We start from the raw sequence: 12,123 nt of genomic DNA on the forward strand, positions 1-12,123 counted from the left end.
CCCCTTTTTTCTTTACAGGAAGGGAAGCATGACTGATCTCTCGGAGACTCAACAACACCCGCGAACCAATGCCGATCTCATGGCTGCTAACGCCACTCCTAGTAGAAAACCAACAGATGGCTGAGCTGTTAGCAGTAATGCAGAATAATGGAGAACGGAAGGTCGACAGCAAAAAAACAAATGCTGATCAACACGAAGAGCACTAGTCAGAGTCCAATGCAAAGACAGGGAAAACACCGCCCCAAAAATGGAAGACGACGAACCAACCCGTTTTCGAAGAAATAATGAGCTTCAAAATGCCTAAGAATTTCACACTACCTATGACCCTAACACCATATAAGGGGATCTGAGATCCTAAAGTCCATGTCACAAAATTTGAATCCATGATGTTCCTCAAAAGTGACTCCGATCTCATCCTATGCCGATCTTTCCCAATTTTTTTAGATGGAGCTGCCTTATTATGATTTTCTAATTTGCCTGCAGGGTCCATAGCCAGTTTTGAAGAGTTCGCCAAGATGTTCATCAATCATTTCACAGCGTCCAAGATCTATGTAAGAGACTCGGACTACCTCAGCACAATCAAACAAGGGCAGCACGAAAGCTTGAAAGACTACATGACACGCTTCACAACAACAGCATGGAGATCCCTGACCTTAACCCAGAAGTGCAGTTGCACGCCATCAAGGGTGGCCTCTGACCTAGGAAGTTCCAGGAAGCCATCGCTGTGGCAAAACCGAAGACATTGGAGGAATTCCGAGATAAAGCAACTGGTCAAATCGAGTTAGAGGAGTTACGCGAAACTCGGAGAAATGAAAGACCATCGTTCAGGAAGGAAGAAAACAGACCCTACAGGTCCCAAAGTAGAGATCCTAAAAAACCCTTCAAACTAGCACCGAAGTTCGACTCATACACCAAGTTCAATACCAAGAGGGAGGATATAATCAAAGAAATCCTTCACAACAAGCTAATAAAGCCGCCAAGCAGAGCAGGTACGTACCAAGATCAAAGGTATGTCGACAAAACAAAGCACTTCTTTTCACCAAAAGTTTGGCCACACCACGGATGAATGTCTGGTGGCTAAGGACACATTGGAAAGACTGGCAAGACAAGGATTGCAGGAAAATTACATCGGCAGACAAGTACACAAAGATCCGTCAACCTCGGGCGAGGTGGAACACCCAAAGACAAACGGCGAAAAGTCTCAATGGTAGAATAGTCAACCACAAAAGAAAGTTATCAATTATATTTCAGGTGGTTTCGCATGTAGTGGAGAAACAAGCTCGGCCAGAAAAAGAAGTTACAGAACTATGTTAACAGTACAAGACGAGACGCTCTCTGATGTACCTATACCCAGAATCCCTGACATAATGTTCACAAGCAAAGACTTTGACACTAAAGCTCCTAACCTCGATAACCTTGTCGTCATCTCGGTAACAACCGGAGACCTCCTAATTCGGAAAGTCTTGTTAGACCAAGGAAGCAGCGCCGACGTCATGTTTCTATCAACCTTCAAGAAGATGCAACTGAATGAAAAAGTGTTATAACCATCCTCCGGCGAACTAGTCGAATTCTCAGGGGAAAGAATTCTCGTAACAGGTTGTTACGTTTGGGTGAGGATGACCTTAGGAGAACCCCCTCACTAAAAAACTTTAGACATCCAATATTTAATTGTTGACTGCTTTAGTCCCTATAATATCATTCTGGGAAGACCATCTTTTAATGCTTTTGGAGCCATAGTCTCCACTATTTGCTTGTGTTTTAAGTTTTGTTCAGAGAAAGGAGCTATAGCAACAGTCCACTCAGACAGAAAAGAAGCAAGACAATGCTACAACGCAGGTCTCAAAGTACAGCAGACACCGGCAAGGAGGATAAACTCAGTATACAACGCCAATGATATACCAGACCTTGCCGAGTTGGATCCACGGATCAATCATGAACAAAGATCCACATCGGCAGATGATTTACAACAGGTAAGCTTGACAGAAGACAAAAACCAATACACTAAGATCCGTTCTACTCTGCCTGCAGGACACAAACAGCAGATGATAGACCTACTCCAAGCTAATGCCAATTTGTTTGCATGGACCCTGGCCGACATGCCGGGGATAAACCCAGAGATCATATGCCATACACTGGCCCTCGACCCTAAAGCTCGGCCACTAAAATAGAAGAAAAGACAATTCGGGAAGGAAATAACAGAAGCAGCAACAAAGGAAACACAAAAACTGATAAGTGCAGGATTTATCCGGGAAATACAATTCACGTCATGGCTGGCAAATGTCGTCATGGTAAAAAAGAACTCGGGAAAATGGCGAATGTGCGTGGACTTCACTGACTTGAACCGAGCATGCCCGAAAGACTCCTATCCCTTGTCATGCATCGACAAGCTTGTAGACAATACTTCTGTCTATCAAATACAAAGCTTTGTGGACGCATATTCGGGATACAATCAGATACTCATGCACCCAGCTGACGAAGAAAAAATAGCCTTCATAACTAACCAGGGCAACATTTGTTACAAGGTCATGCCATTTGGCCTGAAAAACGCAGGTGCCACCTACCAGTGTTTAATAGACAAAGTATTCCGGGAGTGAATCAAAAAGAACATGGAGGTGTACGTGGATGACATGGTAGTCAAATCAAACACCGATGAAGAACACCCAGCCGACTTAAAGGAAGTGTTTGATCAGTTGAGAAAATAAAATATGCGGCTCAACCCAGAAAAAAGTGCATTTGGAGTTCAATGAGGCAAATTTTTAGGGTTTATGTTAACACACAGAGGAATAGAGGCAAACCCTGACAAATGTAAGGCAATCTTGGACATGAAGTCACCATCAACAATCAAAGAGGTACAACAACTTACAGGAAGGCTAGCCACCCTATCTAGATTCCTACCAATAATGGCAGCAAGATCAGACCACTTCTTCAATACACTCCGAAAATCAAAGAAGTTCGAATGAACAAAGAAATGCGAAAACGCATTTTTCGAGTTCAAGCAAATACTCTCATCGCCTCCCATACTGGCAAAACCAAAACCTGGTAACCCGTTATATTTATATCTTTCAGTATCTGCTAATTCAATTTTATCTATGCTTGTAACAGACATAGGTCGGCAACAAAATCCAATGTACTTCTTCAGCAAGATTCTGCAAAACGCAGAAACGCGATATACAACAATTGAAAAACTGGCCTACGCTTTAGTAATCACAGCGAGATGACTGAGGCACTATTTTGAAAGCCACAAGTTTATAGTACAAACAAATCAACCATTAAGGCAGGTCCTGACAAAGCTCGACCTCGTTGGAAGACTAACCAAATGGTCTATCGAGCTGTCAGAATATGATGTGAAGTATCAAACTCAAAGCTCACTGAAATTGCAAGCGTTGGCTGATTTCGTGGCAGAACTAACATCAAACAAAGACATATACCCAGAATGGAAGCTGTACGTGGACGCGCATCTAATGAAGACGGCGGAGGAGCCGGGATAGTCCTCAAGGACAAAGAAGGAATCTCAACCGAATAGTCAATAAAGTACATGTTTCCAGTTAGCAACAATCAATTTGAATACGAAGCACTCCTAGCCGGTATGCGCCTAGCATAAGAGTGCGGGATACAAAACATAAAGGTCTATTGCGACTCCCTTCTGGTAGTTCAACAGGTAAACGACGTGTTCCAGGTACAAGAACCTTCCTTAGAACAATATTATGCACAGGTGAAATTTTTAGCTCAACATTTTAAACACTTTGAAATAATGCATATAAATAGAAGTGACAATAATCGAGCAGATGTGTTATCTAAGCTAGCTACTTCTAGAAATGTGGGAATACCACCTAATCTGTCACACATAACATTAGAACAACCTAGCATATGCAACAACCTTGTCATGAGCATGTCACAGGAACAGGATTGGAGAACACCCTACATCGAATTTTTAAAAAATGGAAAAATGCCAAAGAGGGAAAAAAGCCCGAGGCTCTTTCAAAGGAGAACAAGTTTCTTCATAATCATTGGAGACGATCTTTACAGAAGAGGCTTCTCCCGACCTTTGCTCAAGTGTCTAGGAGATGAAGAAGCTACCCTAGCAATGGTAGAAACGCATGAAGGAATCTGTGGCACACATACTGGAGGCCGAAGCCTCGCAACAAAAATACTAAGGGCAGGATATATACTACTAGCCGACATTGAGAAAGGACTATCTCAAGAAGGTCCGAAGATGTGACAACTGCAAAAGGTGCTCACCAATCATCCATAACCCAACTGAGACTTTACACACCACAGATCTCGGATGGTTGTTCCATAGATAGGGCTTAGATATATTCGGCCCTTTCCCAATTTCCAAAGGACAGGTGAAATTTTTGTTATTAGCAATCAACTATTTCACAAAATGGATAGAGGCCCAACCACTAGCCAAGATAACGTCAGACAAGGTAAAAGGTTTCATTTGGAAATTTATTATATGCCGGTATTGACTACCTATGGACATTGTCACTTATAACGGTAGACAGTTCACTGATAAAAAATAGCATCTTTTCTACAAAATTTAAATATAAAACACCATCTTTCCTCAGTTGAGCACCCACAATCCAATGGGCTCACCGAAGCGGCTAATAAGGTCATTTTGCAGGCTTTGAGGAAAAAAGTAACAATCGCCAAAGGGGTAGTGGGGAGAACTGATACCCGAAATCCTTTGGGGATACAGCACCACCCCACAAAGTTCAACTAAGGAAACACCTGTCAGGCTAATGTTCGGATCCGATGCAATGATCCCGGTCGAAATATCCTAAGGGTCAATCAGAACGAATCATTTTGATGAAGACACAAACAACCAAACCAGAAAGTCCGAGCTAGATACCCTGGAAGAAGTACGAGAAAGGTCAAGGATAAGACACGAGGTGATCCAACTAATGGTCCAGTGCAAATACAACATGAAGGTCAGACCTCGGACGTTGCGACAAGGAGACCTCGTCCTCCAACGCCTTTAGGACGCTCGAAAACCAAAGGGAGAGTGTAAACTCGCCGCCAATTGGGAGGGCCTTTTCCGAGTCATACAAGTTCACAGCCAAGGCGCATATTCGTTACAAACCATGGACAGAGTTGATCTACCAAATAATTGGAATATTACTTCATTACGATTGTATCATATTTGAACATTTGTAAACTATTGAAGATCGGAAGGTACTCTTTTTCCTACCACTTAGGTTTTATCCCATTATAAAAGTTTTACTCGGGGATGTTTAAACGAGGCGGACCACTTCAAAGTCAATCGAGTAGATCTACTAAAACGTCATTCAAATACACTATTTAGCAAAACAAGCATGCATTAATATTAATAGCAAGGCATATTGCATACAGAGTCTTAGCTATACTTCATACAAAAATATAAAAAGAGCAACACAAAGCTCTAACAAAAGTCTACAACGACCAATAATAAACAAACATTTACTTATCATTAACATCCACATTTTCATCCTGGACTTCCCCTCCAGCCTCATCATCCACCAATTTCCCTTCCACAACTATCTTCGTAACAACAAACTGACTGACATCAAAGTCGGGAGCAAAGATCGAAACTTGACTAATTGCTCGGTCAAAGCTGGCAGCAAATATCTCTATGCCACCATTTTAAGCTCCTAAATCCGAGCTGTCAAACTCCATTTTTCAACATCAGCTTCTTTCGACTGCTGCTGAAGAGTGCGGACTTGATCCTGCAAAGTCCCTATTTCACCCCCCAAATCCTTCAGTGTTTCGTCAGATCCATAATAACGATGTCCCTCTCATTTAGAAATTTTTCAAGATCTTTGATCTTCTCAGTATCCTTCTTCTCTTGAGCACCAGATAACTCCAGGCCTCGACCAACACATAGGAGCCTGGTAGCTACAACCTGTAAACATCACTAGCAATTTGTAAGACAGACTCTAAAGCAAACAAGGCAAAATAGAACAACAAAACAGATACCTGAATATATTGACCAACTGTCTCCTTCCCAACACTGCTCAAAATCTAGAAGTCAGAAGAGCTCTGAGCAACCCTTTCCGAAAGTGCGGCATAAGGGAAACGGTAGCTCCAAACCGAATCCAAACATCCACCAGTAACAAAACCATGCAAACACATTTGGTTCTTTAAATTACCCCTCACCCGACCACCACTAGTAAAATCAAACCCGAAAAGAACCTCGAGCGAATCGTCAGGTTTAGGACTCTTCCTCTTCTCACCTTGAGGAATCGCGCTAGACTGCAGCACCTTCGCATCTTGGCCGAGGACAAATTCGGAACCCTCCCACCTGAACAAAAACATGCAACAAATACTTGGTAAATACAAACAAGTAAACAATCAACACAGTAAAAGGAAAACACTACAAAAACAACCCACCAATATACTTGGCCAACCCAGCAGGGTCATTCTCACGCTGAAGAAGCTCAGCGGTGGACAACAACTTAGCAGAAGAAAATCATTCGATAAGATATTCAAGAACAAAATCCTCCTCTCACAAACCCTCTCTTCCCTGTTACACGCAATTAACTCAAAACCACAATGAGAACCCTTACGAACCCAGTCACGAACGTTAAGTGAAGCTAGCATCTTAGGGTTCTGAAAAAGAGATGCGCGACACTTAACATCAGCATGGACCCATTCGTAAAGGTCATCCTTGACCTCGACAACTTTGTCCTTTGGCTTCATCATCACAGAAAGAGCAGTAACAAAACAGAAAGGTAAGAATGAAAGAACATTAACCTCTCGAAGCCATCCTCCCCTGAAGAAGTAAAAGTGAAAAACTTTCCACACACCACAAAGTCTACCAACGCAATAAACACTATCACACGATCAAATTCACAATCAAACCCCAACAGTTCGCTTGATAAACCATTCACATGACCAACACATTATTACCTCGAAACAAGGACCCATTAACACTCATTTCTAAACGTCTTTTCATCACCCAAGTAGCAATGAATGCAACCTTTCGCTCCTTTCATTTCATTTTTCTAAAACTTTTGTTTTATTTTTTGCACCTAATTTTACGTCTTTTAAAAACCTCTTCAAAACGGCAACAAATTAAGCTTGGGGATCGGACATAGGTCAAAAAAGGTATAACGATAGTCAAAGTTAACTTTAACTTGCTACAGACCAAAGCAAGTCAAGTTTGGGGGCTGTGATCTGTACCCACAAAATCGGGCCGCCATTATACCTCGGAAAGACCACGTCCAACAAACAGAATGCAAAATAATAGGTCAAATTTTAGGACGTTTATCTTCAAGATAAGAATCCGTCACTAAGTTCGGATACGAAGCCAAGAATCTCGGAACCACTAGCGTACCCTCTTATCTTAAATAGCGCTACACAGATAGCCTCAACATACTCAGAACTCACCACTCACTATAATTGTTCTTAAGATAATTTTCCTGCGCAAAAACTAACTTAAGCATCGGAGTCCTTTTTGCAGGTACTCCTCACTGCTCGAACGAGGCTCACGTTGGTGGCGCGATCTTCAACAGGAATAGCCGTGCAAGCATCCTTCCAGCCGCCACCGACCTATATCTCGGGCTGATCTCTTGGCAGGAACAAGTAGTAATCAAGATTGTGGGCCTATTTGGGAAGTTTTAAAAGTTATTTTTGAGTTTTTAACTTATTAATAGTAGTGGTATTAATGTCTGGTATAATTTTCAAAACTAAATTGTAGCTTTTTAAAAAGTTATTTAACTGCTTATAGAGAAATTAAAAAAAATGATTTCTTTCATAATAAAAATTTTTTATCATATTTTTTTAAATAAAAATTTTTAAAACTAAAAAACTAAATACAAAATACTTTACTTATAAACTACTTTTAATATAAGTATTTATTGTTTAAATTATTTTTTTAAAAAGAATTTAATTAATCTGTTTTCCATTGCTTTTTACCTGGTCCCAACTTGCCACGTGGATCGACCCCTCTCATTAATCGAGCATCAGCTACTCCCTCAGTTGTTGAGTCCACAATACGCAAAGCAAGACCGCCTTCGATCCCACGTGTTCTGCCAGCTGGATCGTTAACTAACCCCGTTTTCCCACGACACGTGTCCTCGTGGTTGGTTGACCTGTCAGTAAAGAATACAACTGTGAGAGTAGCGGGGCACAAGGACGATAGAGAAAGAGCTTGTTCGGTCAGGGCGGGCAAACCAACGGGCAGGCTTAGTCACTCACTCACTCTATGTCAAACGGCCTAATAACATTCTCTCTCTTTCCGTGTAGGCGTCGCTTCGAAATTCCTCATTTTTCTAATTAATAATTAAATAACAATAAAGGAAGGGTGGGAAGAAAGTTGTCGTAAATATAAATACGCAGAAGTGTATTGTGCGGTGTGAGGATTTGGAAGAGTTAAGAACGAAGCATGCTTTGCGGTTGGAAGAGAGAGAAGTAACTCTGGCAGTGTTGCCAAACGCAGAGAGAAGGCAACAGTTTGGTGAAGGTAGTTTTATGGCGATTGGTTCGAAGGTGGAATTGCAATAAAAGCCACCGTTTGGAATTTAAGCCTTTACCTATTTACGTTTCTTCTTGTTGCTGCGGCTTCAGTTATATATATATATATATATATATATATATATATATATATATATACACACATACATAGAAAGAAGGAGGTGCTGAAACGTGTAAATCTACTTCTGCAACAGAGTGTAGTGTACTGAAAACTGAGGTTTCTGAAGCTCGCAAAAAGGATTAATGGAGTGGTCAGCTTGTACGGATGAATACGAGAAGCTTGTGATTCGGATGAGCACGCCTAGGTCCGTTTGTTAAACCTTCATCTTCTTCAAATTTTTACAATGTTTGTTGCCTTCTTTTCTAGTTTCCATATTTAGGAGTTATATGATATGATTTTGAGATGTGTCAAGAATCAGTTGATTTTTTGGTGAATCTTATCTCAAATTTGTGTGTTAATCGTCATTCTTCAGTTGTTTCTCTGTTAGATTTCGCCATGTGTTTAGCTCCTTCCAACGAATTCTCTGAAATGTTCATCATTCCAGATCTCGTAATTTGAAATTCAAACCGGTGGCTTTCTTCACATGTTAGAATATTCGTAAATTTCTTTTATACATGAGATTTCCTTCATGTTTCGTTTGTAGCGGTTCCATTACAAAATCTTTTAAAATATTTTGCCAAATCCCCAAAATGTGTAAGAGTGATGACAAAAGCATTTTCCTAATTTCACCAACTTTTCAAAATTGATTTGTGCAAATAACTATATCCAAATAATCTTGACTTTGCCTTCTTAATTTTTTCCCTTATTGTTTCTTTTGCCTACCCTTCCAGAGTTTTATTTGTTCTTTTCATCTTCAACGCTTATGCACTAATTCCTTGTTTTTCAAAACAGAACAAAATTGTTGACATTGAATATCTGAGGAAAAAAATGACTAACTTTTTACCTTTACCTGCAAAACAGGGTCGTAATTGACAATGCCGTGTGCTCCACAGCTACTATAGTTAAGGTACAGCAAAATGTCTTCATTTTGTTTTTCTTTTTTTTTTTTAAAATTAGGTTTTCGTGTAAAACAGGAAAAACTAATAGAAATATTTGCTTTGATGTGGTTCACAGGTTGATAGCGCCAGAAAACATGGGATTTTGTTGGATGCAATACAAGTGCTCGCTGATTTGGACCTTTTGATTAAGAAGGCTTACATTTCCTCCGACGGAAGGTGGTTCATGGATGGTAAGCTATTTTGCTTTCCTTTTTTACTTCTAGTAGTAATTACTTATCCTGATGTGCACTAACTTATGGCTATATCTACGCAGTTTTCCATGTTACAGACCAATTAGGAAACAAGTTAACGGATGAGAGCGTATTAAATTATATTGAACAGGTATTGGATTGAGGATTGAGATTCTTATTTAATTTAATTTTGATCCTATTTACTGATTAAAATTGATTGGAATTTAATTGTAACTTAAAGTCTTGTCTATATTTGGTAACAGTCACTTGGGAGTATTCACAATGGTAAAATCAACAGCTCCAATGGTTTCACTGCCCTGGAATTAACAGGCACGGACCGTGTTGGTATTCTTTCGGAGGTGTTCGCTGTACTGGCTGAGCTGCAGTGCGATGTGGTTGAGGCAAAGGTTTGGACTCACAATGGCAGGATTGCCTCCCTGATCTATGTTAGAGACTGTGATTCCAGATCTGCTCTTGAGGACTATCAGAAGATTAATAAGCTTGAAGCACGTTTAAGAAATGTTTTGAAGGGTGACAATGACATTAGGAGTGCAAAAACTTCAATTTCTAATTCTGTCATACACCCGGAAAGAAGGCTACACCAGATGATGTTTGCTGACCGTGACTATGAAAGGAGTCGCATTTTCAAGTTTACCCCTGAGACACCATTTGTATCGGTTCAAAATTGGGCGGAAAAGGGTTACTCTGTTGTGAATGTTCAGTGCAAGGATCGAATTAAGCTAATGTTTGATGTTGTCTGCAATTTGACAGACATGGAATATGTTGTGTTTCATGCAACTATTAACACAAAAGATGATCAAGCTTACCTGGTATTTATTCGACATAAAATCTGTTCTTTTTATCTCACATCTTAATTTATTTGCTTATTTAATGATATTCAATTTGTCACTTACAGGAGTTTTATATAAGGCATAAAGATGGCACTCCAATTAGTTCAGAACCAGAGCGCCAACGTGTGATTCAATGCTTGCAAGCTGCTGTGGAGAGAAGGGCAAATGAGGTAAATCATTAAGCATCATTTAAACGCACTTTTTCTCTGTTATATTAAATTGGCATCTACCTATTGATCAATATGAATGAACATATACTAGGGTTAATTATTCTTCCCATTTCCAAGTTCTAATAATTATTTGTAATTCTTTGGATAACAGGGTGTTAGGCTAGAGTTATATGCTGAAGACAAGCAGGGCCTTTTAGCAGAGGTTATGAGAACGTTCAGAGAGAATGGGATGAATGTGATTAGAACTGAAATATCTACCGTTGGGGGTGTGGCTGCAAATGTTTTCTATGTAACTGATGCAATGGGTTACCCAGCTGACCCAAAAATAATAGAATCTGTTAGGCAGAAAATTGGGTTAAGCAATTTAAAAGTGAAGGAGTTGCCTTTATTACGTCAACAGAAGACAAAGAGCGAAGGAGATCAACCAGGTGGAGTTGGTGGGGCAGTGTTATTGTCTCTTGGTAGCCTCGTGAGGAGGAATCTCTACAATTTGGGCTTAATCAAATCTTGTTCTTAAAGCAGAAAGTGAGGAGGGAATTTAGAAGGAAGTGGAAGGAAGATAATGTTCAACTTTTTAAATTAGAGCATATTAGCTAGTAATATTCTTTGCTTCATGCTTGGGCATTGTGTACATAAAAAGTAAAAGTGGAATTTGGTGATGGTAGTTGTTCCTAGTTGGTTGGGTTGGGATTTGGTTGGTGAAAAACAACAGATAGGTATACATGTAGCTGGAGGGGTATGGGGCCCCACTTTACACCATTTTAAATGCTTTGCGTGAGGAATTAAAGAATTTGCATGAGAGATAGGGCATTATAGAAGAAGGTTGTTGTTTACCTTGGTGGGACGGTTGTTGTGAAGTTTGATGGAAATATAGGTAGGGATTGGATTCTTGGTGGCACACAGTTTAGGTAGAGGCGGCACAAAGTTTGGTTCATACAGAAGAAAAAGAAAAAAAAAATTATGTAGAAGTCATTAAAATTGTGTACATAACGACGCTTGGATGATTATTGTTATTAATTAAAGTGGTTGACTCCATTATTTAATTTATACTGGTAAGTTATTAACTTTGTTTCTCCAATAACTGACTCTGCACGCGTTTGAATTTTATTTGTTTGGTGGCTCCACCTTGTGTTACCCATTGCCACTACCGGATCTTGCTGGATCTTGGGGTCCCCTTGGAAAGAACTCTGATAAGTACTGAAGTATTTGTTCATGAACCTGATATATTATTCTAATTTCTAACTTGTAATATATAAGTAATTAACACGAGAAAAAGAGAACTAAGTTTTAATTTCTCTTTAGAAAACGTTATATTCGATTAGCTACTTTCACTTGTTTTTTCACCATGATAGTTTAAGGAAAAGAATTGTTATAGCATACTTATGAGAATGTTAAAAATAAATCAAATATCAGAAAGAA

At 39.8% G+C, this 12,123-nt stretch overlaps 1 protein-coding gene across 1 annotated transcript; it reads left to right on the top strand.

Annotated features, from left to right (window-relative positions):
* Positions 1–8,317: 8,317 nt before the first annotated feature.
* LOC130944226 (ACT domain-containing protein ACR8-like) lies at positions 8,318–11,747 on the top strand. The gene is made up of 8 exons (XM_057872479.1): positions 8,318–8,443; positions 8,649–8,759; positions 9,416–9,461; positions 9,569–9,683; positions 9,767–9,834; positions 9,947–10,513; positions 10,600–10,704; positions 10,856–11,747. Exons 2-8 carry the CDS (start codon positions 8,698–8,700, stop codon positions 11,219–11,221), a joined length of 1,329 nt encoding a protein of 442 aa, XP_057728462.1. The 5' UTR covers positions 8,318–8,443; positions 8,649–8,697; the 3' UTR covers positions 11,222–11,747.
* Positions 11,748–12,123: the final 376 nt, after the last annotated feature.

The sequence above is a fragment of the Arachis stenosperma genome, chromosome 1, assembly GCF_014773155.1.
Source record: "Arachis stenosperma cultivar V10309 chromosome 1, arast.V10309.gnm1.PFL2, whole genome shotgun sequence".
Classification (NCBI taxonomy): Eukaryota; Viridiplantae; Streptophyta; class Magnoliopsida; order Fabales; family Fabaceae; genus Arachis; species Arachis stenosperma.